The following is a 27047-nucleotide window of genomic DNA, read 5'->3' as shown; positions in this document are numbered from 1 at the left end:
TTTGCAGCCTATGGTATCTGAAATATGATCAATGATAACAGGTTTTATGTTGATCGTGTATGCACAACATTCTTGTGCTGGCCACTTGGTTAATATGCCTTCTTTCCTGAACCCTTGGGTACCTCATTAGTTGGTAAACATTTATTCATTGCACAAACCTGGTTTTCTGATCACCTTGGTCTACCGCCCTTATTTCACAAGCCTTCAGGTGTGTCAGCAAATCATTTATTCTTTGCAAACTTCTGGATGACATACAGAAACAAAGAATACTATACTCATTTGGGTAGATGCTCAATCACATGAAAAATAATATGTGTCTAAAACCCTTAAAATATATCTATCTTGATATAAAAATTTAATACAGCAATTAAATAGCTTATGGCACAATCTTTTCTGCGCAAAAACCCAAAAATGGTTTTTTTTGAAATATTGTTGACCACTTAGTTGTTCAATGTTCTGAGGATTAGCTGAAGTTGCCTGAAGTCATATATTCTGATTTGTTCACACTTTTTCTTCTTTTCTTTCTTCTATTCTTTCTACAGAAATGCAGAATGCTATACTTATTTGGGTAGATGCTCTATCTCATGAAAAAAATAGACATTAATTTTTTCCCTTGAAAATATATCACTTTTGATACAAAGCTTTCATAATTTAACCAAATAGATTATTTCTTTTTAAAAAAAAGGTTCCAAGTTTAAATTTAATTTCAATATAGACAACCTATTCTGCTTGAAAACTCATAAATGGGACTTGTGTTTTATAAATATTGTAGATTTCTTCTTAGTTGCTCAATGTCATGATCTATAGACTATAGTTGCCTGAAATCCTATATACCAAATTTTCCACATTTTTCCAGTCTCGAATGTCATGCCAATTTGTCCAAAGAATATTCTTATTTAAAATACTATATTTATACTTAATAAGTTTTTATAGTCCAAAATCTCACATTTCTCCAGGCTCCTTTGTATTCTCAAAATGTTTGTTGCTATCTGGGATCTTAGTTCACACCATTGGACAATAAATTTAAGTCATAGATGGGACCATAAGTTTTGCAAATGCCTGTATTAAGTTATTAACCTGTCTCAAATTTGTTAGATTTCTGGTTTTGTACATTTTGAAACCATTGGAAGCATTTGAAGCCAACAATGAAACTGAAATCTACCAACTTGGACACTGCATGTTTGAAGTCAGGCTACAAATTAAAGCTATTACTACATGTTGGATTGCTTTATAAATAACATCTCTACTTGAAATTGAATAGCAGATAAAAAATGGCTGTTGAAGAGATTGGAGTGATTTCATTTCAAAAAAGTTCACTTTCACACTAGTTTGAAATAATAGTTATTGGTTGTTAACTCACAATGGGAGTAAATGATTAATTTTCGTGCAATTCCAATAATTTTAAAAATGTGTCTAGGAGCTGTGTTCCAAAAATACTACAATAGAAACTAATTAGGTCTGTTTTTTCATCTAGCTTTAAGAAAGTATTGAAATATGAAAGATAGAGATCTTTATTTTTATACCAAACTGGAGTACTTAAGAAAACAGGGTTTACTATTCTGATCAGTACACATAGAAAACAACACTTTCATGAGAATGTGTGGACGTTAACTCAGGCTTAGAAGATTCCCAATGGTAGCATGGGCTACTTATATGTATTTAATTGGAGTTTAGGTCTCCTTTTATCCTAGTTCTTTGCTGTTGTACACGCTTTATGTTTCAGTCCTTTTGACCTATTCTTGGACATTTGTAACATTAATTGAATTTTTTTCTTTATTTCTTTCTGCACTTGGCCAAAGCTTAGTTTTTACTGATTGTAGCCTGATTCTCAAAAAAACCTTTTGCTCTAAAGGCTTAAAGCCTTTTGACAACTTATTTTATTTGTAAATGGGATATTAGATGCTTGTAAGACTCTTCGTAATTCCCTACGACTATAAAATGCCTTTTTAACTCCCTTACTTTTTTGTTTATGTTTTCTGAACTTCCCATGACACCAAAGATTATTTGTAAGTCCCTCATTTATTTTTGTACTTCTCTGTGTGACCTAATCTATTCTATAGCTTCCACATTATTCTTTTGTAACTGCTATAACAAGATTCTCTGCAACTTCTCCATTATGATCTCTATTTAGGGATTCTTTGTAACTCCTTTAGTATGATCTTTATGACAAGATTCTCTGTAATTCCTCCATGACTTCTATGACAAGATTTTCTGTAACTACTTTGACCTGGATATATATTGTTTTAATTAATAAGTGAGGGATTATATTTAGAACCTTTGCCCAAAAGTACCTGTATGGGGTTGGAAAGCCTTGACATTGAAAAAAACTCTACGATAAGTTCAAATATCGTCCCAAAGGCACCTGATACATAACAAAAGCATCCTTGAAAACCATACTAAAACATGCATAGGACCATACAAAAAATACATTGAATGTAATGTTCCCTTCTACATAGTAGCTCTTGGAGGACTTAATAGCCTTTTAATTCCCGTAGGCTATATTCAAGATTATTTAATATTATCCCTCAAAAGTAAATCTGCAGTGTAATATTATTTAATTTATTTAACAAAGTTATAAAGTGACTTTAAACTAATTTAAGTGATATTTTAATAAAGTCACTTTATTAAGTTCCTCAACTCAAATTTGAATAAAAAAGAGAGGGAAACCCAAAAGGTGTCTAGAAGCTTCTCTGGTAGTTTATAAAAGAACGATTTGGGCCTCATTTGCAATATACTTGGTTTGTTTCTCATTTTGATTTGGAACGTTTCTTTGAGCTTGAGCCCTAGGACAAAAACCCTAAGGGTTTTCCAGTTTCGACAGTGAAACTATTTTCCCTAGCCAATTGCTGTAAATATCACTCAAGTATTTTGCAGTGCTTTCACAGTTGCATTGATCAAATTTTTGAAGTCTCTTGTGGAGACAAATTTTTAAGTGATTCTAATTTAATTTGCAAGGGATAATTGATATGGATTCTCTGCCTGGAGATGAGAGATCGGAAGATTATATTTTTGAATATTATAATGATGTGGAGATTTGTTTCTTTGGAGATATGTATCTCTGTTTGGGCACGGCTTTTCCCAGATAGTGCAATTTGTCTGAGATATCATTTCATTTTGATATTAATGTTGGCGTGGAGCTCCTTGAGTATTGACTGCTTATTGTAGCTTGGCGTAGGAGATTATCACTTATCTCCTATTGTTTGAAGTTTGGATTGGTGTGGGTTTGCTTCATGTCTAACTGCCTTCTTCTACTATCAGCATGAGCATTTCTTGAAGACATGGCTTGATTCCAAGTCCACTCTCTTGGCCGCAGGAGACTTGTCTAGGCATGAGGAATAGTTCAGTGGCTATGTATGGTGTGAGACTGTGAGTTATTGCTGAGGGATTATCCTTGTTTGTGGCCTTCTTATGATTATCATGGGTGTTAATATCTTTGGCATGGTTCTTGTATAGTTTAGCAGCAATCAGAAGTTTAGTGGTTAGCCTTCATTGTTGAACGCAGAGCCTTGCTAGCTTTCGCGTGGGTTTTCCTTTCTTGGACGTGGAGAATTCTATCATTTTCTAATCGAGTGGGAGTGAAAAGAAGACATTTTATTGCTGCTGTTCATAGTATAATATCTGCATTCTGATATAAGGTGGAACGCTGATAATAAGTTGCATCATGTGTATATTTCTGTATGCAGCAAATGTATTGACTTTGTTTAAGATTCATGAAAATGGATAAAGAAATTGCAGACCAGATTTGTCACTGAGATTCCTATTGCAGTTTGTTATTATATGATTTATATGATTGTTCTATTGGAAAACTTTATATTGTGTCTGCAAAGATATTGGATGAATGTGTATTAGGTTTCATGCAAACTGTCTGTTAAAATGCCTTGGGATTGTATTGCAAAATTTTGGTAGAAATTAGTGAGGGATATTGTGGTGGTATCAGAGCTGGTTTTTCTGCTCATAGTGGTAGATGACAATGCTAGTGGTTCTCCTTCCACTCTAAGTATTAATATAGACATGTGACCAGACCAATGTCTTGCACTGGTTTCCATTATTTGATTCACCACAGCTTCCTCACTCTTGTTTTCTGCATAGGGTCATCCTGTCACTTGTTATTTATATTTGTGCTTGTCTTATATAGCTAGAGCTTACCAGCTCTTAATGTTTTCATCGCTTTAATGTTTTTAACTTTAGTTGTCATATTGTCAGATTCTAGGGTTATTTACTACTGTAGCACTAATTTTTAATCATTTTGTAATTAGATGCAAGTTTTAGATCCATTGATCATTTTTTGTTGCTAATATAGATTAATATTCTTTCTTTCCTTTTACCTGCCCTTGTAATGCTGGATACTATTTGAAGAAAGTTATTCTGTTAAATATTCTGACAAATAATCTTGCAGGTTGTCATTTTTAATAACCAGCCAAGTACCATGAAACCCTCTGAATGGAGCCATTCTTGAAACCCTCAAAAGTCACACATAACCTGAACCAGAAGTCTTTCCTTTCCTTTCTTTTGACAGTTGCATGTCTCACTAAGCTTGAAACTAAGCTTGAAACTCATGTCCAATTCAATTTTCAGACAAATTTGATTGATAGTTTTTTCATATTTTGTTTTACCCATATACTAATTTCTTTTAACTAATAAAATGTATGTTATCACTCTAAAGGAAAAATGATTTACATCAGCTGAGCATTAGGATTACAAGAAAAGTATCTCCCTACATAGGCAAAGAAAGAAAGGACTTAGCCCTGTTCTTCAATGCGTAAATAATTCACATCTTTCTGAAATCACCCAAGCTTAGCTTCTACAATCAACTATCAAATCTTGGACAGAAATTTGCAACTTCATGAAACTGAGTGGGTCTGTATCTTCCTGAAAAGTATCATTATATCTTTTTTGCATAAAAATTTCATAGCTGCCGACTGACTTGTCTGCCACAGATCCTCACCCTTGCAGCTATTTGTGGCCGTCCTGGAATTCCATAGATGAGGTCTTCAGTGAGAGAAAGGGGCAGTAAGATAGACATTGAATTCAGCTTGTAACCAGACCCCAAATCCTCTAGTTGTTGATCACTTACCAAAGATATGGTCAACTTTCTCCTCTTTCCCACAGGCAATGCAAATAGCATTTGCAACATGTTCTTTACTCAAGTGTACTTTTATAGTTTAACCTTGCTACATTACTAGCCATTCTCAAACCTTTCGTTTGAAGGAAGTTCTTGCATTTCAAAGAACGTGAGAGTGCTGTTGCCATCTTCCTTTATGGCCCTTGACCTGCAACCACTTGTTCAGTTGGTGTCCAATGGCAGTTGAAGGTGAGTTCAATGCTCCATGTACAATCCCATTAATACAGGCCCACACTCTATAATTACAGTTAGGAAAGACGATTTTCATGGATAATCTTACATAGCTCTGTGAAAGCTGGTTTGTCTTTTTGCATTAACACTAGCGCTCTGGTTAGGTACTGACAAGTGGACCACTGCTGACCATCATTATTCCAAAGATCTACTGAACAAAATACACCCGCCCTTGCCAAACTTTTGTCTAAAAGAATGTCAAAAGTTTACATGGTCCACTATTTGAGTTGAAAGTCCAAATTCTTTGAATTACAGTAATTTTGAAGGAGTTAATGTGTGTCTATATTGAACTTTAAATAGGACTGGATAGACAATTTGTAGTTTTTTACATTCATAATGCTTTCATGGATTGTGTAATTCAAGATCTTGTACTTGTACAGGGGACAAGATCAAGATGCTTCTCTCCGTACTAAATCAGGTGTTTGCTTTGAAATTTCTTCAATAGTTAAATATTTTATGTTATATAATATTATTATCTTTGAACATGTTTGTAAAGAGTTGGAAATTTTATGTTTGAATTAACTGAATTTAATTTATCTTTCTATTAGAACACCTCATTTTTACATTTCTAACAATCATTTGCACTGCTTCCCATTTTGTTTGGAAAATTAAATTATTTGATTGTTCTTTTACTTCTTGTTCAAGTGGAAAATAGAAATTGTTGATTGGATAGAAGTAAGGAGTGTGTCTCAGATGAAAAAGAAGTGTGTTAATTGCACTTTTCTTCAACATGTTTACATCTATTACATCTAAAATAGACAATATTGTCACACCCTGAAGCGTACCCACTTTTGTTAGAGCAGATGACCTTGAAGACTTGAAGGACTAATGCTGTGATTGGTGAAGGATTAATTATGGAATTTTGGATAATATTATCTATATGCTAATCTTATTTTCGGATACCTAAAGACTATATGCTTATATGGATTTAACTATGCTTTGCCTTAAGAGTGTTTGATTATCTCAATGGTGATTAGAGACTTCGGATTAATGTTTATCGGATTCCTTTTTACACTTGATGCCTTGATTAATTGTTTTAAGTGGGTGTAGGGTGACGGTGACAAGGTCAGTTCTGTCCTAAAATCTCAGAATTGTTCTCTTGGAATACCATCAAACATATGACATATAAACCCACTGTATTCTGAACTGTGACTGATGTACTGATGTTTGTGTGATTGTAGCATGTTTTTTGAGAGTTCTCAATTCAAATGTATAAACTAATATACAATAAACATATAACACTTCTTTGCCAACAATAATAATGATAACCCAACTTCAAATGAACTTTATTTAATGCTGATATGAGTCTGATTACAAAATAGTTCAGGTCTGATATGAAGTTTCAGATTGCAACAGTTGTTACACCCTCTTAATCTAAAGATTTGAACCGAACAATGTATAAATGACATACTCATTTAAAAGCTCCTTGATTTTGTTGTGAAAATGATTGTTACATCACATATATTCTAGAACTGAACTTATGATTTAAGTAATGGGGAGAAAGTTGATGCTAACAGCAGAATATTCACTTCAACAATAATTTCCAGTTTTGCTGCAAGTCCAGATAATACTTCTATGACAGCCAACTGTGGTTCTGAAAAGTAGGTAGCAGCCAACTAGGTGAATCAGAAAATTGTTTGCAGCACCCACAAATTTGCTTTCTCCAACCTGCAAATTGTCCCAACCAAGTTTCTTGACCTAGGGGCCAAGAAAGGGCAGAATTGAACCTTCAAAAACTTGGTGCCTTCTCCTTGAAATCCCATGCCCTAAAGGTGAGCTGTACGGCCTCTTGTGGACTGAAGTTTGTTAATAATGAAGTCTTATATTCTGGAATCTATCAATAAATTACTTTCTTCACTGTCTATGAAAAATCTTGCAAATAGCACCAAATAGTGATGAGAATGGGCTCCTCTAAGCTCCAAAATGATGCCAAGATGGGGCGGCCAGGCAAGGAGGCAGCTCATTCAGAAAATACTGCAAAAAACACTTCAAAACTGATTTCTAGCACAAATGAAACCCCTGAAATGAGATTTTCTCAATACCCCAGAGAGATCTTTCACCCCTGCATATGCAAATTCTTCATGAAGGGTTTCGTTTTCACGAAAACTAGCTTAAAACCATATGGCCTCAGCCCAAGCTTGTTGGGAGGAAAGTAGATTATATTTTCAGCATATTCAAAAATGAACTTGGAATGTCTTTTTGTAATCTTTCCATCCCCTAGCCCTAATTAGGGTTTCATCTCTTTCCCAAGCGCCACTTTAGGTTTACATTTTAAGTTAGACTTATTTTATCTCTCTAATATTTCTATTTTCCCTCTCCTAAAGGTTGCACCCAACTTTGGATTTAGTGACTTTATTTTATAAGGTCACTTTTTGGGGAATATTGTTTAAGTTAATTATAGCTTAACAACGTTTTGCAATATTATAATATAATAGCTGAAAATCCTCCAATTAAACTCAAAACATGCTAATTGAACCTTGAGATGAACAACTTAACATGGGTTCTCTATCCATCTTGTTAGTCTACGAGGACTTGGTGATAGACTAAACTTGATAACTTAGCTGGCTAGGAAAGGGACATTACAGACCAAGCAATGGGGGATACCATTCCATAGGGGAAATCATCGTTGAGGTTTCACCATGCCATGCCAATGATAAAGTTAGGCCAATAGATAACTTGGCAGAGCAACTATGGTAATGTTAGAACATGATGATGAAGCCTTTTTAGGAAGATTGGCATTCAGTTGTTGTGACCAGAGTAAACAAATATTTGCTAGTTTGTATGTTTGGTGAAGGCAATAGACATATGAGACTATCTTGAAATTAAGGGACTTTAGCGAAGATATTTATGAGTAGCATGCAAACGAAAGGTGGCTAGATAATATTGGCAAGCCAAGGTGGCGATAGGTAAATATCAATGGAAGAGGTAGGGATGCTAGCTAAGTTTTAATTGTGGTAAAGAAACCAACTAGAAAAAGTCGACTGCTGATGGATCAGAGAGTTCCAGGAATTACTTGAGGTTGTGTTGTGTGAAAACCCCCAAGTAGATATCGCTGAAATTAATTTATTAACTCAACCAACATAGAATTGTAGCAAAGCCAAGAGATTTAGCATATGCTAGAGGAGTCTATCTGGAGAGTGTTGTTGACATGTTCATTTTTGCTTGTGATTTAGAGATAGTTCCAGAGAATAGAGGCAATGAATGTAAAGCAAAAAGGGGTGCTGAATAAGGCACCACCAAGGTATAATGTTTTGCATACTATGACGTGATAATGGGTTTATAAGTCATGAGCCATGTATCATGTCTGTGTATATGTACGCTGATGACAAGCTCACTTGGTGGATTAGGTACTGCTGTGACCATTTCACACCTTGCCCCATTAGGATGGGGACCCCCTCTTTTTCTCGGGTTTTGTTTTCACTGTAATGTCCCCTTTTTAGCGCAACATGATATGGGGTGTCGTTAGCCTATTCTGACATGGTCCCGAAGGCTAACAAGGACATTGATGGGATCCTGAGGTGTTTTGGCCTAGGTGTTTTCGATTTCAGGCCAATCGGTGCTGCTTTGACAGGGTTTCTAGACACTTACTATTTATAGTAAGTTAGTCTCCAAGCAGTGACTTGAAATTTTTAGTGTTTCCCTGGTTGGCATAACTATCAGTAAAAATATTTGAAGGCGACAATGATTTAAAGGGATTATCAACAATGTTTTAATATTTAACGATAAAGTGTAAAGTTAAATTAAATATTTAACTTTATGGTTATTTTATAAGGTTGGGAATATAAAGTAATGTTTAAAATATTAAAAGTTCCCTTTAATGGTACATTGTGGGAAATAATATTTTATTCTAATTGTATTATCCCACATTTAGGAAAGGAAGTGTTTGCATCCAGGGAGAAGATATAAATGGAGGTTGAGAGCTCTCTTTTGGGATAGGCTGGGATGAATTAATGTTATGCTGTTGGATTTCGTAGAAATCTGATTATTGGGCTTGGAGGACGGAATCCCTCTTTGCTATCATTCTCTTCGCTGTTGAAAGACACAGTCAGGAGGATTAATGGTGTTTTCATTCAGGAAACACATTGGGCTTCATTTGGTGCTCTCGCATGATGTTTTACAGGAGTTTGAAAGTGCAGATTTGAAAATAGTGTTTTGCTACAGTACCGCGTGAATAGTGATTTGCTACAGTACCGCGTGAACAGTGATTTGCTATAGTACCGCGTGAACAGTGATTTGCTACAGTACCGCGTGAACAGTGTTTTTGCTACAGTACCGCGTGAACAATGTTTTGCTACAGTACCGCGTGAACAGTGTTTTGCTACAGTGCTGTGTGAATAGTAAAAATGCTACAGTGCCGTGAATAGTGCAGCTACAGTGCATGAACAGTGTTTTCAGCAGGTTCTATACTTGTGGAGTCCAGGTTTGAATTTGTTTATTATCATATGGTCTGTAATATTCTTCAAATCTGATTTGTATGCTTGGAGTTGGAATTAAATAAATACCATCAGCATTAATCCTCTTGTTTTTGGTATTTGATATGTCTGGTTATTTTTATATTGAATAAACTTTGAAAGTTTTACAATAAATATCAGTTTACCAAATTTATCCTATAGCAAATCAAGAACCAAAAAATCCAGTAGTCAGCTTGCACGCCAACTGTTTGACAAAATTACACTAAGTAAAAAGGACATAAATTTAGTACCGAACAGGGGGTGCCCATTACAGTGGTATCAGAGCAGAAGATTCTGCCATCTTGTGGGAAACTTTCACCAAAACATATTGCAGAAATAAAACAGGTCCAGAATGTATGATTGAGCATGCAACAGGGGCATTATAATTTTCGCAATACCAGGGCCAGACAAAATAGAAATCCGGATAGTCAGAGTGAGCAGTCTAGTTCATCTGTGCAGGTGGACATAGAATCCAGTCATACAGACATAGAGGAAATATTCTTCGAGCAGGACAGCAGTATGGGTGACCGAGATGAGAGGAATATCGTTCCAGATCAGGGGGAGGTAATGTTCAGACAGTTGCTGGGTACGTTAGAGCAAGGGCAGCGTATGCAACAGGAGCAGAATAGGCGAATGGACATGATGTTGCAGCTTATGGCTAGACAGATGGGCGTTAATATTAATCCAGGTGATGCCAACAATGGAAACAATAACAATAGGGGAAACGATAACAATAGGGGCAATGATAATAATGGAGGCCGAGGCAACAACAATGGCCCTGAGAATAATATTAATGGTAATAATGGACATGGCAACAATGGGAATGAGGCGGATAACTTTAGACACATTGCACGCCCAGCTCGAACAGCGAGCTCGAGACCTCTTCTACCCACCTTTCCACCTAGGGATCCGGTTCAACCAGTGAACGAACCGCAGATTACTGAGTTACAGGGTCAGTTCAGGAGGGACTGGGAGGCCAGTGGACCCGAGTTTCAGGCAGATATTTCCCTCAGAGATTATATGGACTTGAGGATGAGACATATGCCTAGAGCAGGAGGGAGGAATCAGAATTTTGAGCTGAGGAAGAAAGTTGGAAAACTTTCCTTGCCTTATTATGATGCTTCAGGGAAGATGACTGCACGAGCTTGGGTGCAGAAGATAGATACATACTTGCAGCTAAATCCTATGCCTGAGGATGAGGCTATCAAGTATGCGGCTATGCATTTGGACGGCGTTGCGCATGAATGGTGGCATCATGGCATGGTGACTCTGGGGCATAATCAGATTACATCCTATGAGGAATTCACAGAAAGATTGATTGAGAGATTTGACACTAGGGATCCCGAGTTACATTTCAAGGAGCTAGCACAGTTAAAACAGTCAGGTTCAGTGGATGCTTACATCGCCGAGTTTCAGCGTTTGTCTGTACTTGTTACTGATATCTCTCCTAGGAGATTGGTGGTGTTATTTTGTGATGGGCTTGCTGATCCATTACGTGGTTGGGTGAAGGGACATGATCCACTCACCTTAGCAGAAGCAACTAAAAAGGCACGAGATTTAGCCCCTTCGGTATACAAAGGAAAATACCATTCAACAGATTCTTCCTACCGCAAGGACAAAGACAAAAAACCATTTCAGAAAGAGTATAACAAACCCAAAGAAGGATCCAAAGGACTAGACAGTGAAACCTTGAATGAACTTCGAAAGAAGAAATTGTGCTTCCAGTGTAGAGAGCCTTGGGACTTATCTCATAAATGCCCTCTCAAGGCTAAGGCAAATCAAATGGAGTATTTTTCAGCAGAGGAGTCAGAGTCGGAGGGGGAGGATCAGCACTCCGATTCAGATGAGGGTAACACGATAGAGGAGAGCAGCATTCCTAAGGATGATAGATCGTTGGCACGCTTGACAGGGGCCCAAAAGGCAATCACATTTAAGGTCAGGGGCACTATCCAGGGGCAGAAAGTGATATCTCTCATTGACACTGGGGCTACACATAACTTTATAGATACACAGTTGGTAGCCAGGAGAGGTTTACAGACAGAGGAGCATGATGGTTTTAGAGTCATGGTGGCTAATGGCCAAAAGCTGTTATGTACTCAGAAGGTTTCAAATCTTCACATTAGATTTGGAGATGGTTATGAGTTGAAAGATGATTTCTATGTTGTGGACATGGGAGATTACGACATCATCCTCGGTATGACATGGATGGCATCGCTGGTTGAGTTCACTTTCAACCTAGCGAAGTTGGAAATGAGGTTTCAGCATGAGGGTAGGACTGTTGTACTCAGGGGACTTTCAGATGGGAGTTGCAGGGTAGTCTCTTTGAGGAGAATGGAGAAACTTTTTCGACATAATGACATAGAGTGGGCGACAGAGTGCTTAGTTATGCCAACTTCACCGGAGCCTCGGGTGAAGAGTTATCCACCAGATATACAGGAGATTCTTGACAGGCATGCCAAGGTATTCAGTGATATTCCTCACGGGGTTCCTCCTAACAGGGGTGCGGAGCATGTTATTGAGCTCGAGGAGGGAGCCAAACCAGTGATGATCACTCCTTATCGTCATCCTAAGAAACATAAAGATGAGATAGAGAAGGCAATTAAGGAGTTGTTGGAAATGGGGCACATTAGGCCTAGCAAAAGCCCCTTTGCTTCAGCTGTAGTTTTGGTAAAGAAGAAGGATGGGACGATGCGCATGTGCATCGATTACAGGGCATTGAATAAGAAAACAATTAAAAACAGGTATCCCATTCCTAGGATTGATGAGCTGATTGATGAGTTGCATGGGGCATGCTTCTTCACTAAAATTGATTTGCGATCTGGATACCATCAGATCAAGATGAGAGCAGAGGACATTGAGAAAACAGCCTTCCGATGTCACTATGGCCACTTTGAGTTTATGGTTATGCCATTTGGACTAACCAATGCACCCGCTACATTTCAGAGTTGTATGAACCAGGTATTCAGGGAGCAGTTGAGGAGATTTGTCTTGATCTTCTTTGATGACATCTTGGTCTTCAGTAAGACCTGGGAGGAACATTCACAGCATTTGGAGGAGGTATTATCTATCCTAGAGAGAGAGTCTTTGTATGCCAAGGAGTCTAAGTGTGAGTTTGGTATGACAGAATTACTATACCTTGGGCATATTATTAGTGCGGATGGTGTTCGGGTTGATCCCGAAAAGATTAGAGCTATAGTAGATTGGCCTACTCCCACAAACCTCACACAGCTTAAGGGGTTCTTTGGTTTATGCGGGTTTTACAGGAGGTTTGTTAAGGGGTTTTCACAGACTGCAGCACCTTTGACAGACCTCACTAAAAAGGGAGCCTTTGTATGGACAGAAGCAGCGCAACGATGTTTTGACCACTTCAAACAAGTGATGTCATCTTGTCCGGTTTTAGCTCTACCAGATTTCACGAAGCCTTTTGAACTTCAGTGTGATGCTTCAGGTGATGGGATAGGGGCAGTATTGATGCAGGAGAAACATCCCATTGCATTCGAGAGTAGGAAGCTTCGAGGTGTTGAGAGGAGCTATTCTATCTATGACAGGGAGATGTTGGCCATAATGCATGCATTGGCCAAATTCCGATCATACTTAGTAGGTGGACGGTTTGTGATCAAAACTGATCACAATAGCATAAAATATTTTATGAGCCAGCGTGATCTTAATGACCGGCAACAGAAATGGGTTACTAAATTGCAGGCTTATGACTTTGACATAGAGTTTGTCAAAGGTAAGAAAAACGTGGTGGCTGATGCCTTATCTCGGAGACCTCACTTATGTGCTCTGGCAGAGATTTCAGGAGATTGGAGAGATCAGATTATAGCAGAGTATGTCGGAGATGCTTGGGCTTCCGGATTGATTTCAGGTACTATACAGGATGATCGCTATGAGGTGATAGATGGATTGATCAGAGTTCAAGACAGGGTTTATTTGATTCCGTCATCACATTTGAGAGAGGTGATACTTAAGGCATTTCATGATGCACCCACAGCTGGGCATCCGGGGATCTTCAAGACCTACAGGCAGATCCGAGAGCGGTTCACATGGAGAGGGCTCAAGGATGATGTTCAGAGGTATGTCAGGGAGTGTGCGGTTTGTCAACAGAATAAGGGAGAGCACACATTTCCTGCAGGTTTATTACAGCCCTTGCCCATTCTAGATAGGAAATGGGAAAGTATTTCGATGGACTTCATCACTGGTTTACCACGAGTGCAGGGAAGGGATTGCATCTATGTGGTGGTGGACCGCTTGACGAAGTTCGCTCACTTCTTTGCTATTCCGTCCATTTACACAGCAGCACAGGTGGCAGATCTTTTCTTTAGAGAGATATTCAGGTTACATGGGTTGCCCAGATTCATTGTCAGTGATCGGGATAGTAAGTTTATGAGTGTTTTTTGGCAGGAGTTGTTTAGGTTGTGTGGTACAGATCTTACACCTAGCACTAGTTATCATCCGCAGACAGATGGGCAAACAGAGATTGTGAATAAATGGGTGGAGGGATATTTGAGGAACTATGTAACTGCACAACAAAAAGCTTGGGTCAGATGGTTGCATATGGGAGAGTATTGTTATAACACCACTTATCATATGTCCATCAGGATGACTCCTTTCATGGCACTCTATGGTTATGATGCACCTAGCTTCATGGATTTAGTTTTGGGGGACAACAGAGTGCCCAAAGCCAAAAACTTATTGCAGGATAGTCAGGACATCCTGAAAGTGCTCAAGGAGAATATACAGCAGGCCCAGAATCAACAGAAATTGTACGCTGATCAGCACCGAATAGAGCGCAGTTTCGAGGTAGGGGATATGGTCTACTTGAGGCTACAACCATATAGACAGTCATCACTCAAGAAGAGCGGAGCTGAAAAGTTGAAGCCTAGATTTTATGGTCCCTACAGGGTGATTCGCAGAGTGGGCGAAGTCGCCTATGAGCTTGAGCTTCCAGAGGGCAGTCGGGTGCACAATGTGTTTCATGTGTCTAGGCTTAAGAAAGCCATTGGTCAGAGTGTAGTGCCTTCTGCAGATTTACCCCCTTTGGATGAGGAGGGAAAGTTTGTGTTAGTACCCGAAGCTATTCTGGATATCAGGGAAAGGACACTCAGGAACAGAATCGTTAAGGAATACTTGGTGAAATGGAGAGACCTGCCAGATGAGGATGCTACATGGGAGAATGAGCAGGTATTGCAACATTCAGGACCGAATTTGCTTGAGGACAAGCAATTTCAAGGGGGGCGGATTGTAATGTCCCCTTTTTAGCGCAACATGATATGGGGTGTCGTTAGCCTATTCTGACATGGTCCCGACGGCTAACAAGGACATTGATGGGATCCTGAGGTGTTTTGGCCTAGGTGTTTTCGATTTCAGGCCAATCGGTGCTGCTTTGACAGGGTTTCTAGACACTTACTATTTATAGTAAGTTAGTCTCCAAGCAGTGACTTGAAATTTTTAGTGTTTCCCTGGTTGGCATAACTATCAGTAAAAATATTTGAAGGCGACAATGATTTAAAGGGATTATCAACAATGTTTTAATATTTAACGATAAAGTGTAAAGTTAAATTAAATATTTAACTTTATGGTTATTTTATAAGGTTGGGAATATAAAGTAATGTTTAAAATATTAAAAGTTCCCTTTAATGGTACATTGTGGGAAATAATATTTTATTCTAATTGTATTATCCCACATTTAGGAAAGGAAGTGTTTGCATCCAGGGAGAAGATATAAATGGAGGTTGAGAGCTCTCTTTTGGGATAGGCTGGGATGAATTAATGTTATGCTGTTGGATTTCGTAGAAATCTGATTATTGGGCTTGGAGGACGGAATCCCTCTTTGCTATCATTCTCTTCGCTGTTGAAAGACACAGTCAGGAGGATTAATGGTGTTTTCATTCAGGAAACACATTGGGCTTCATTTGGTGCTCTCGCATGATGTTTTACAGGAGTTTGAAAGTGCAGATTTGAAAATAGTGTTTTGCTACAGTACCGCGTGAATAGTGATTTGCTACAGTACCGCGTGAATAGTGTTTTTGCTACAGTACCGCGTGAACAGTGATTTGCTACAGTACCGCGTGAACAGTGATTTGCTACAGTACCGCGTGAACAGTGTTTTTGCTACAGTACCGCGTGAACAATGTTTTGCTACAGTACCGCGTGAACAGTGTTTTGCTACAGTACCGCGTGAACAGTGTTTTGCTACAGTGCTGTGTGAATAGTAAAAATGCTACAGTGCCGTGAATAGTGCAGCTACAGTGCATGAACAGTGTTTTCAGCAGGTTCTATACTTGTGGAGTCCAGGTTTGAATTTGTTTATTATCATATGGTCTGTAATATTCTTCAAATCTGATTTGTATGCTTGGAGTTGGAATTAAATAAATACCATCAGCATTAATCCTCTTGTTTTTGGTATTTGATATGTCTGGTTATTTTTATATTGAATAAACTTTGAAAGTTTTACAATAAATATCAGTTTACCAAATTTATCCTATAGCAAATCAAGAACCAAAAAATCCAGTAGTCAGCTTGCACGCCAACTGTTTGACAAAATTACACTAAGTAAAAAGGACATAAATTTAGTACCGAACAGGGGGTGCCCATTACATTCACTTAGCTAGGTTTTTTCTCTGCTTGCTAGGTGTTTTGAGTGAAAATCCAAGAAGACACCTTTTTTTCCTCCTGGTTTGCACTAAAAGTCTTGTTCCTTAGACATGTGGTGAAGGTTTTGATATGTTCTTGCCTAAGAAGTGATTGAAAGCATTAAAGGATGAAGATTATGACCCAAGACATGGATTTTGCTCTTGACCCTTCCAAAGGGTCCAGAGCGAAATCCACTTTTCCTCCACTTTGCTCAAGGATATGACCAAGATTGTTGACTTTTGAGGCATAGTTGAGAAGGTTTTGATGCATATTTGCCTTGGAGAGGAGGTTTAAGACTTTGAGAAGATGAAAATCAACATGAGAGGAGAATTTCGCTCCTGACCCTTCCAAAGGGTCCAGAGCGAAATCCTCCATTTAGCCTTGCGATAGGAGGAAGTTGAATTGATCAAGTTTGAAGGAGAATGAGATGAAACAAGGTGAGAAACTAGCCAATAATAGGGATTTCGCTCCTGACCCTTCCAAAGGGTCTAGAGCGAAAATCCTTATAGACCTCAATTTCTTCTTTGTCCAGACCAAATTCTTAGTTTCTAAGGCATGTTTGGGACTGTTTGACATGTTTTTGCCTTAGGGAGTGACTAGAGGTGGAGGAGATGAAGGATTTTAGTCTAAAAGGTGAATTTCGCTCCTGACCCTTCCAAAGGGTCCAGAGAGAAATTCTTGAAAACACTCATTTTCCCCTTGGAAAAGGTTAGAACCTTGGTGGAGATGCAAGGAGAGTGGTCTATGTTTGGACTTTGGAGAGTGGTCTATGTTTGCCTCCCAAAGAAGATTGGAGTTGGAAAGATGAACAATCAAGCCCAGAGCATGATTTTCGCTCCTGATCCTTCCAAAGGGTCCAGAGAGAAAATCTACCTAGACCTCATTTCCTTGTTTGATCAATTTTTTAGTATCCAAAGCATGTTAGAAGGAAGATGAACATGTTCTTGCCTTAGGGAATGTTTGAAACCAATAAAAGGTGGAGATTTTGTCCTAAAAACGGAAATTCGCTCCTGACGCTTCCAAAGGTTCCAAGGCGAAATTTCACTGAACTACATTTTTTCCCTATTTTATGCCAAGGCAAGTATGGATCAAGATGAATTTAGATGGGGGATGTCCCTAGGAATGACTTTAAGTTGCTAAGAAATCAGTGAATTTGAAGGAATTGAGCTAAACATGAATTTCGCTCCTGACCCTTCCAAAGGGTCCAGAGCGAAATTTCTAAAATCACCTTTTTCCATTGCAGGTCAAGTCAAACTTTGGGTTTTTATCAGAGTTACCCGGGGACGCGTCCCCGACCTGAAAACCCCCGTCCCCGTCTCGGGGACTTGGGGACGGCCAGGGGACGTTTCCCCCCGTCCCCAAATTGCCCTATATTTTTAGGGGACGTCCCCGAAACGGGGGGACGCCTGCCCTAGCCTTGGGGGACGTCCGTACGTCCCGGGGACGGCTGGGGACGGCTGGGACGTCCCCAATCCGTCCCGAGGACGGCTAGACGTCCCCCTTATCTAAGGCCATTAATAAATATTAAAAAACTAAAAAAAGTTGTATTTTCAATTTTTTTTAAAATTTTTCTAATATAGGCCCCTTATTAATTCAAATTGTTAGTAAAAATAAAAAAATTAAAAGATAACATTAATTTAATTCATAATTTTGACAATGAAACTATATGGCAGCAGTGTAGCCTTTGGGCATTTTGACACAGAGATTAGAAAATCGCCCAAAAATCGCCAAACTCGGTGAGTTAATAGAAAAATAACACCCAACACCTTTATGAAAGAATAAGTTTTTTTGGCCTCGCGGGGCGCTGCCCCTCGACCCCGCAAGGGGCGATGCCCCTTGACCCCACCTTGGGGGTGCTGCCCCCAAACCCCCGTTGAAAAATATGGGGGGAAACCGCGTCGATAGAAGTAGGGAAAATTTAACCTCTTTGTTTTGACATTTTGTATGTTATTTCTTTAATATCTATTATGATATGCATATTGACAATGTGAATGAATTGAAATTCTGATTTATGAATGCATAATTGCATATTGTCTATTGAGTATTAACAATGTTGTATGTTCAGAATTTACATTCTAAAATGTCTTCAACTTTTCATAGTATCATACACATGCCATTTCCATGTTTTATTGTTTTCATATGAATATAATGTATGTATGCATGCTTTATCCATGTTTTCATATGAACATTTAGAATTTTGAAATTTTCGTATATATTTTAAATATTTCCTATATTTTAATAGCCGTCCCCTTTGCCGTCCCCCGCCGTCCCCAAATTTGGCAAAAAAATTTGTCGTCCCGGAAACGCGTCCCGCCGTCCCCTGCCGTCCCCGTCTCGGAAACTCGGGGTAACTTTGGTTTTTATAGCTTGGATGGGTGTGAAGAAGTGTGTCCTTGCCTTTTGAAGTTGATTAAGGATGAAAGAATGGAGAAATCAAGCTCAAAACAAGATTTTCGCTCCTGACCCTTCCAAAGGGTCCAGAGCGAAAAACCCTAAAACCATCTTTTTCTCCAAAATTTGTGTGAAGACAGGCCTAGACCAAGGTGAGGAAAGCTCTTTGGATTGCCTTTGACTGATTTTTGATCACCAAAAATGTGAATTTTTAGCTAAAACAAGAATTTCGCTCCCGACCCTTCCAAAGGGTCCAGAGCGAAATTCTGGATAGGTCCGATCCCTGGCTAGGTTTTTGAGCGAATTTTCCTTTTCAAGGCTTTTTGAGGATCAAGCAAATGTTGCCAAGTTGAGCAATGGATTCAAATGAGGGAGTTTAGAGGAAACAAAGTGAAAGAATGGAATTGAGTGAGAGAAGACAAGCAAACCATGAATTTCACTCTTGACCCTTCCAAAGGGTCTAGAGCGAAATTCTTCAAACTACCTATTTCCTCCATGTGTGAAGCCAAGACTTTGATTCCTAGGGCATGGTTCAAATTGGAATGATGTTACTTTGCCCTGCAAGATGAGTTGAAGTGAAGGAGATGAAGAATTAAGCCTAAGACTTGAATTTCGCTCCTGACCCTTCCAAAGGGTCCAGAACAAAATTCATAAAATGTCATGTTTCCTCCAAGATTGTGTTGAGCCAAGTCAGTGATCAAGGTGGATTGGCCTTAGAGATTGCCTTAGAAGAGATGGTGAATGAAAGAAGGGTGAATTTTGACCTAAAAGGTGAATTTCGCTCCTGACCCTTCAAAAGGGTCCAGAGCGAAATTCTCATAATCACCTAATTTACCCTTGGTAGAAGCTAAAAAATTGAATCCTTAGGCTTTGTTGAGCTAAAACTAGCATATGCTTGCCTTTGAGAGAAATTTGGAGTGAAAGAATGAGGCAATTGAGACCTAATAAAGGAAATTGCTCTTGACCCTTCCAAAGGGTTTGGGCAAAATCCTTGGAGATGCCTATTTTTCATCTTGTTTGGGCTAGGCAAAGACATGATGACAAGAGCATGAAGTGGTGATAAATCAAGGTCGGGAAGGTGTTGATTGATGGAGTAAATGAAGCTAGGTGAGAGGTCCAGGCAAGCCTCCTTGGGGTGATTTAAGCCTTCCTCATACCATGAGCATTCTAGTGCCTATGGAGAAAATGTGCCTCCATCAAACTTTGAACAAACTCTAGCATCCTTGGGGTGATTTAAGCCTTCCTCATACCATGAGCATTCTAGTGCCTATGGAGAAAATGTGCCTTCATCAAACTTTGAACAAACTCTAGCATCCACTAGGCTTACCTATATCTTCTCATTAAATTTCTAATCAAACCTTATTTGTGGGAGTAAGGTAAATTCAATTGATCTATGCACTTATAAAATGGATTAATTAAATATTTTTAAGCCTTAAAATAAAAAAATCCACACTTTGGCCCTCAAAACCATATTTTTTACTCTTATTGCTAAGTCGGCCAGCTTGTAAAGGTGATTTTATTTTATTTTTTTTATGCATTTATCAAGTTGGCCTATTAGACAAATGATGGGAGCGTCCTATAAAGGAGAGGTGTTTTTTTAAATCATTAGTCATTCATTCATTCTCTCCTATGCGAATTGGAAGAGCAGAATTAAAGGTGCGAAATTAAGCAGATTTAGGCGAATTTCCAGATTTTGAAGGATGCTTGAAGGCTGATTGAAGGTTAAAATCACCAAGGGAGGACCTGAAATTCAAATCAAAGACCTTTCGTCCAGCAGATCTCCATTTTCCTTTATCCATTTTTTCAAGTTTGATAGCTAAACATCAAGGAGAAGGTATGTACAATCAGATTTTTTAAAGCATATTGAAAATTTGATTTAATTTTCTACAATCCTTTGTAAGGTTAAGTCTTTCATAATCCGATTTAATTCATAAGCAATATCAATTTGAAAATTCATAATTCTAAGGGTTTAGCACACTATTTTCAAATTGTAATCTATCATTTCCTTAAAAGGTCTCAAATCTCCTATCTTGAGATATTATACTTAAAACCTAAGTTAAGCCTTTTTTTTGTAGGTATCAAATGACGACCCCCAAGGCCAGTGGATCCACTACCCGACAGGCTCTCATCAAAGAGGATCAAAAGAACGATGATATGAAGACCAGGATCATGTCCAAGTGGAGCAATATCAAAGACACCAATTTAGGAAACTTCAATGTGAAGAAGTTTTGAGAAGCCCCTTACATCGGCAAGCCGTCACCTGTTGCCAAGAGGATAATTGAGAGTGGCATCATCAAGGCCGCAGGATTTCCTCCCGTAGTCAAATGTCACGAGTTGATGATTGAATGCTCCCGACACTATGACTCGCATTCAAGGACAATCGTAGCCAAGGATGGAACTGTCTTAGCCTATCTCTCAAAAGAAGCTATAAGTGAAGCTTTTCATCTCCCAGAGCCAAGAGATATGATCTACAAAAGCTTAGAAGGAGCTAGGTATATCTACGAGGATGATCCTGATACCTGTTTGAACTTCATCAACAAGAATTGGTTACTAAAGAGTAGGTCCTGCCTGAACAAGATACTTAATACGTCACACAAAATTGATTTCCAAGAAGAATTCAAGGACTTGATAACCATGCTCAATTGGGTTACTGGTGCCTCTCAAGCCGCCTTCTTCGACAAGTGGATGTTCTTCTTCATACAAGTGATTGTCCACGGAAAAGGAATGCTCAATTGGGCTAGAATCATTAGCAACAACTTAGACGTGCAGTTGAGGAGTGTTGGTGTAAATAAATATTCATTATGGATATTATTACACTTTACTTAAGTTAACTTAGGATAATGCATCTCTTCGTAGTTTGGATTTGAGACACTTAGGGAAGTGTGCACATAGGGATAGAGCTTGTAGGAGAAATTCCACCTTTTGTGGTCTTATTATATTATTTCTCCTACTTACCCCTAGTATTTTTTACCTACCCTTGTTTCTCATTGAGCCACATGTCATGATTGTGTGCTCGTACATCCATATGGCCTTGCCTATATAAGCAGGCCTATATTCATTGTATTGAGAATCCAATTGATCATTTGCTTATTGATGAGAATACAGTGTGTTCTTGTCATTCTATTGTCTCTTTTTTTACGCTTTTCATTGTGCCCTTGATCTTGGCAAAATCTCACATGGTATCAGAGCCACTGGGGCTTCATTGATTGGTTTTTGGAGACATCGTAGAAGGCTTCTATTTTTGGACATTGTGGAAGGCTTTTGGCATCTTGGAGCGTTTTTGACCTCACCATTGCTTTTGGGAGGCCGTTTCCATAAAAATCGAGTATAAATTCGACCTATCTTGGTAAAAATTGATTTTTGGGTGTGGAGGAAATTTTTTGCCCAATTCGGGCGGTACGGTACGGAATTTTCGGATTTTGTTTTAAAAAATATTATTTAAAAAAAAAAATTATTTCCCAGTTTGAAAAGATTTTTTTTGAAAAAAAAAATAATAATTTTTTTTTGAAAATTATTTTTGGGATCCATACCTTCTGCCCAGTCAGCGCCCAGTCAGCGCCTAGTTAACATTTTCTTTGGAAATTTTTAGACCCCTCTCCATTGAGCAGTTTGGATTTTTGGGTCAACTTTGGAGGCCCATAACTTGCTCAATTTTGCTCCTTTTTGGGTGCAATTTTTTTTGATTTGGGCTAATTTTTCATGCTCTTTGCAGTGGTGTGGTTATTTTCTGGTTTTGGTGCACAGGTTTTTTGGAAGTTTCAGATTCGCTCAGCTGTACGTGTCCAATCCTCAATTCTGCAACTTCAAAGGCCTTGTTTGAGCTCATATGACCTCCTTTTCAGGTGCCGTTTTTTTTGAAAGTGCATGTTTATTCATCTACTTTCATAATCTATGATCAGATTTCAGAGATTTTAAGTGGAAATTGTACTTTCAGATATTGGTCTTATTTGGCCTATTTGGTACTTGTAAATTGCTTGGATCTTAGTTTAGATCTGTTGCACTATTAGTTTGAGTCTCTTTTGGCCATATTGAGGCAATTGTAAAATTGAAATCAGAAGTCCAATTTGTCATTTTTTGCAAGTGGCCCGTTGTACACGCACTAAGTATAAAGTGCCAAATCATCACTTTTGGGGGGGGTTCTTTGATTGAGTGAATTTGGGTGGGTGTCTTGTGTGATTGTGCCTCTCTTTCCTTGTGCTCTTTCATTTTTGTTACAATGAGTCCCGTTGATGTGTTTTTTATGCACATGCGAACACAGAATAAAATACCGAAGTATCTTATCCTCTCTTGAACAAAGTTCTCGATTGCTGAAGATCTCGCTGAAAGATCAGTCGGAGTAACTCCAAGGTTCTGTTATGTAGGATCTCTACGTGTGGATAAGCTCTTTGTGGTATGATGTGATTTTGCTGGAATCACAAGGGGACTTACACTTGACAACCTAAACGTTTGATTTGCTGGAATCATAGGTCCTATTAACTAACTGGAAGACAAACAAATGGTAAAAGATGCAGGGTTCAAGAAGTCTACTCTACTACCTAGAATGCGAGAAGATGGATGAACGACTAGGTGGAGTCCTACTCGGCTAGGTCTCACCATCAAGTTGAACAATTCAACACCAACTCAGTGCGATCTTCTGGGGGATGCTTCAAATATATTCAAATCGGACACCATCAGATACTGATCATCACTCAAGTTAATGCATGAACAATAAACGTGTAACGACTTGAGATTAAGCTCATTTTATGCCAGTTGACCACGCAGGGCGCACTTACAATCAGTAAGAGGCTAGTGGTATGGATTAGACGGATTCCACACAGGTGCATTCAACAACTTCTTTCATTCAATTTAATTATCTATCATCTAAAATGAAGATTCAACAAGAGACCATGCATATTGCAACGAAACGACATATTTCACCATATCTTCAATGAAAAAGAAGTCTTTACAATTAAGGCAACAATGTCTTGTCTTATCTTCCTAGTCTACTCTAATTGCTATTCTATCAACTGACTATTCACTATTAGCTAAATATTCACCTACTATCAACTATTGACTAACTATTAGCTATCAGCTAACCATTGACTAACTATTAGCCTTTACAAATGAGGAGCCAGGGCTTATATAGCGCCCTCAATACAATTCAATGGCTCAGATCAATTTGAGATCAATGGTCGAGATTTTACAATGACAACCCTAATTAGGGTTTGTTACAACAAACTCAATTCTGGCCAATGAAATAATTGCATTATTTGGAGACATGTCTTCTTTGGAATATTAGACCAATGGAGAACCGGGGTAGGTACATCGAAGTTTGTGCCATCTCCCATGAGTCAGGTACATTGAATCTGGACATGTTGAGGTGGACCAATCCGACTGGAGGAGTGATGACTGGGATGCCACCTTGTCTGACACTTGTAACTTGGTAGATATTCAATTTGATGTTGCTGAGAATCTAGCTTTAATTAACTCTTCTGAAACTGTTTGCTTCTTCAACGAACCCTTGCTTTAACTTCCTTTGTCTTCGATGTGCAGGATGGATGGTGTACCTTTCCTTCGATTGCCGGACTGGAAGAGGTCGTCCTTGTCGATGTCGGACTGGAGAAGGTCGTCCTTGTCGATGCTGGACTGGAGAAGGTCGTCCTTGTCTTGCCTTGGTCCCCTTTTAATTGCAAGACAAACAAAAAGATGATTAAGGACACATAATAAATTCATTTTAACATAGCATTTTATACCTTAAATCATCAACAAGAAGACATCAAAATTAAGTTTGCTTAAAATTCTTTCCAAGGACAGGCTCCATAAGAATTTTGCCCTCGACCCTTTGGAAGGGTCAGGAGTGAATTTTGCATTCCTGGCTCAAATTCTTCTCACCTTGTGATCATACTTGCTTAGATACATGCCCAAGGACGTCCTCATTCTCAACAAACACCAAGCTTGATGTAAATTTGAGGCAAAAATGGAGGTTTTAAGAATTTTGCTCTAGACCCTTTGGAAGGGTCAAGAGCGAAATCCTTGGTTTGGGCTAATTTCCATCATTTTTCAACACCAATTAACTTCAAAAGGCAAGAACATGTCTCCTCGCACCCATCCAAGCCATGAAAACCTAACGTTTGACTAGACTTGCAAGGAAAATAGGTGGTTTTAAGATTTTCGCTCTGGACCCTTTGGAAGGGTCAGTTGCGAAAATCACTTTTTGGCTCAATTCCTTCAAATTTGATAATCATTGCTAACTCAAAGTCATTCTTGAGGACCTCTCCCATCAAAACTTGCCCTAGTCAGCACTTGGCTTGGCACAAAATTGGGAAAAAAGGTGATTTAGAGAAAATTCGCTTTGGATCCTTTGGAAGGGTCAGAAGCGAATTTCTTAATTTAGGCTTATTCCTCCATCATTTCAAGTTGAATTCACGTCAAAAGGCTAGAAAACACTTTTCCTCTCACATCCAACCCAAGTTTGACATGATTTTGCAAAGGCAAAATAGGTGATTGAAGGATTTTCGCCCTGGACCCTTTGGAAGGGTCAGGAGCGATTTTCCTCCTCTGGCCTAAAATCATCATTTTTGGAGACAACCATCAACTCAAGGGCAATCTCAAGGGCATCTTTTACCTTGGTCTAGGCAAAGCTTAGCATAAATTTAAAAGGAATAGGTAGATTTTGGGATTTTCGCTCTGGACCCTTTGGAAGGGTCAGGAGTGAAAATCTTGTTTTAGGGCTATTTCTCCATCTTTTCAACTTCAAATTACCTCCAAGACTTAGAACACCTTGCCTCACTCCTCTCTAGGTCATAAAATCATAATCTTGACTTGATTTGCAAGGAAAAAGGGGTGATCTTAAGAATTTCGCTCTGGACCCTTTGGAAGGGTCAGGAGCGAAATTCTCATTTGGCTTCAAAATTTGCATTCTTGGCGACCAAAATCCACTCTTAAGGCAACCCAAATCACTTCTCTCACCCTTGTCCAAGTTAAACTTTGCTCAAATTTTGGAAGAAAAGATGGTTTTTAGGATTTTTGCTCTGGACCCTTTGGAAGGGTCAAGAGCGAAAATCACTTTTAAGCTCAATTCCTTCATCTTTCATGGTTTCTAGCAACTTAAAGTCACTCTCAGGGGCAACTTCTCCTTGATTTTACCTTATCCCACACTTGATCTAGAAAAAAATTGATAGCAAAGAGAAGTTTTGAGAGAATTCGCTCTGGACCCTTTGGAAGGGTCAGGAGCAAAATTCTCATTCTTGACCAAAAATCATCATTTTTTCAACTTGAAACTTCTTTGCAAGGTAGAATTTCATCTTTCATTGCCCTAGGAACAAGGTTTCATGTCCAAGAAAGGTCAAAAAGTAGGCTTATAAGGAATTTCGCTCTGGACCCTTTGGAAGGGTCAGGAGCAAAATTTCCTTTCTTGGCTAAAATCCTTCATTTTCATAACTTCCAAGCATCCCCAAGGATTCCAACATGTCAATTCTCTCCTTCAACATGCCTTGGTCATCAAGATTTGGCCAAACAAGGAAAGAAATGCCTCTCAGAGAGATTTTCGCTCTGGACCCTTTGGAAGGGTTAGGAGCGAAAATCTTGACTTGGGCTAGATTCTTCATTTTTTCAATTCAAAACATCTTCAAGAGGCAAAGACAAGCTATCTCCCTTCCATTCAATTCATAAAAGACCAAGAACTTGACCTTCTTCAATGCAAAAATAAGAGTTTTTAGGAATTTCGCTCTGGACCCTTTGGAAGGTTCAGGAGCGAAATTTCCTTTTTGGTCCAAAATCCTTCATTTTCAATGCTTTCAAACATTTCAAAGGCAACAAGAATGTCCAACCTTCCTTCCAAGATACCCTGCAAATCAAAATTTAGTCAAACTTAGGAGGAAATGAGCTTCAAGAAGATTTTCGCTCTGGACCCTTTGGAAGGGTCAAGAGGGAAAATTTCATTCTAGGCTAGATTACTCACTTTTCAAACTTCAAATCACCTTAAGAGGCAAAACTAGATCATTTTCCACCTTAGGAACAAGGTTTCAAGTCTATTCAAGGCAACAAATGAGTTTTATGATGAATTTCGCTCTGGACCCTTTGGAAGGGTCAGGAGCGAAATTCACTTTTTGGCTAAAATCTTCATCTTTCAAAGTGTCCAACTCCCTCCCAAGGCAAGAACATACCAATTTATCCTACAGCACGCCAACACCTAGCCAAAACAAAGAAGGAAATAAGAGCTACAAGGATTTTCGCTC

General features: G+C 38.7%; 1 protein-coding gene across 4 annotated transcripts in view; it reads left to right on the top strand.

The window, feature by feature from the left end:
- LOC131039209 (uncharacterized) overlaps positions 1–27047 on the top strand; it is a 138635-nt gene that overhangs the window by 14131 nt on the left and 97457 nt on the right. The window contains exons 2-3 of one of the 4 annotated variants that reach the window (XM_059212020.1): positions 42–208; positions 5734–5771. The exons of 1 other annotated variant lie outside the window; for it this stretch is intronic. Coding sequence is in view for 1 of the 3 variants with exons in the window: in XM_057971895.2 (XP_057827878.2) it covers positions 5734–5771 (38 nt within the window). In the remaining 2 variants the exon portion in view is untranslated. Of the gene's footprint in view, positions 1–41; positions 209–5733; positions 5772–20502; positions 20666–27047 lie in introns of those variants that run through there. 2 more of the 4 variants (XM_057971895.2, XM_059212022.1) reach the window with 2 other exon arrangements.

The sequence above is a fragment of the Cryptomeria japonica genome, chromosome 10 (assembly GCF_030272615.1).
Source record: "Cryptomeria japonica chromosome 10, Sugi_1.0, whole genome shotgun sequence".
Classification (NCBI taxonomy): Eukaryota; Viridiplantae; Streptophyta; class Pinopsida; order Cupressales; family Cupressaceae; genus Cryptomeria; species Cryptomeria japonica.
The sequence above is the reverse complement of the archived record's forward strand: the minus strand, read 5'-3'. Positions and strand labels throughout refer to the sequence as shown.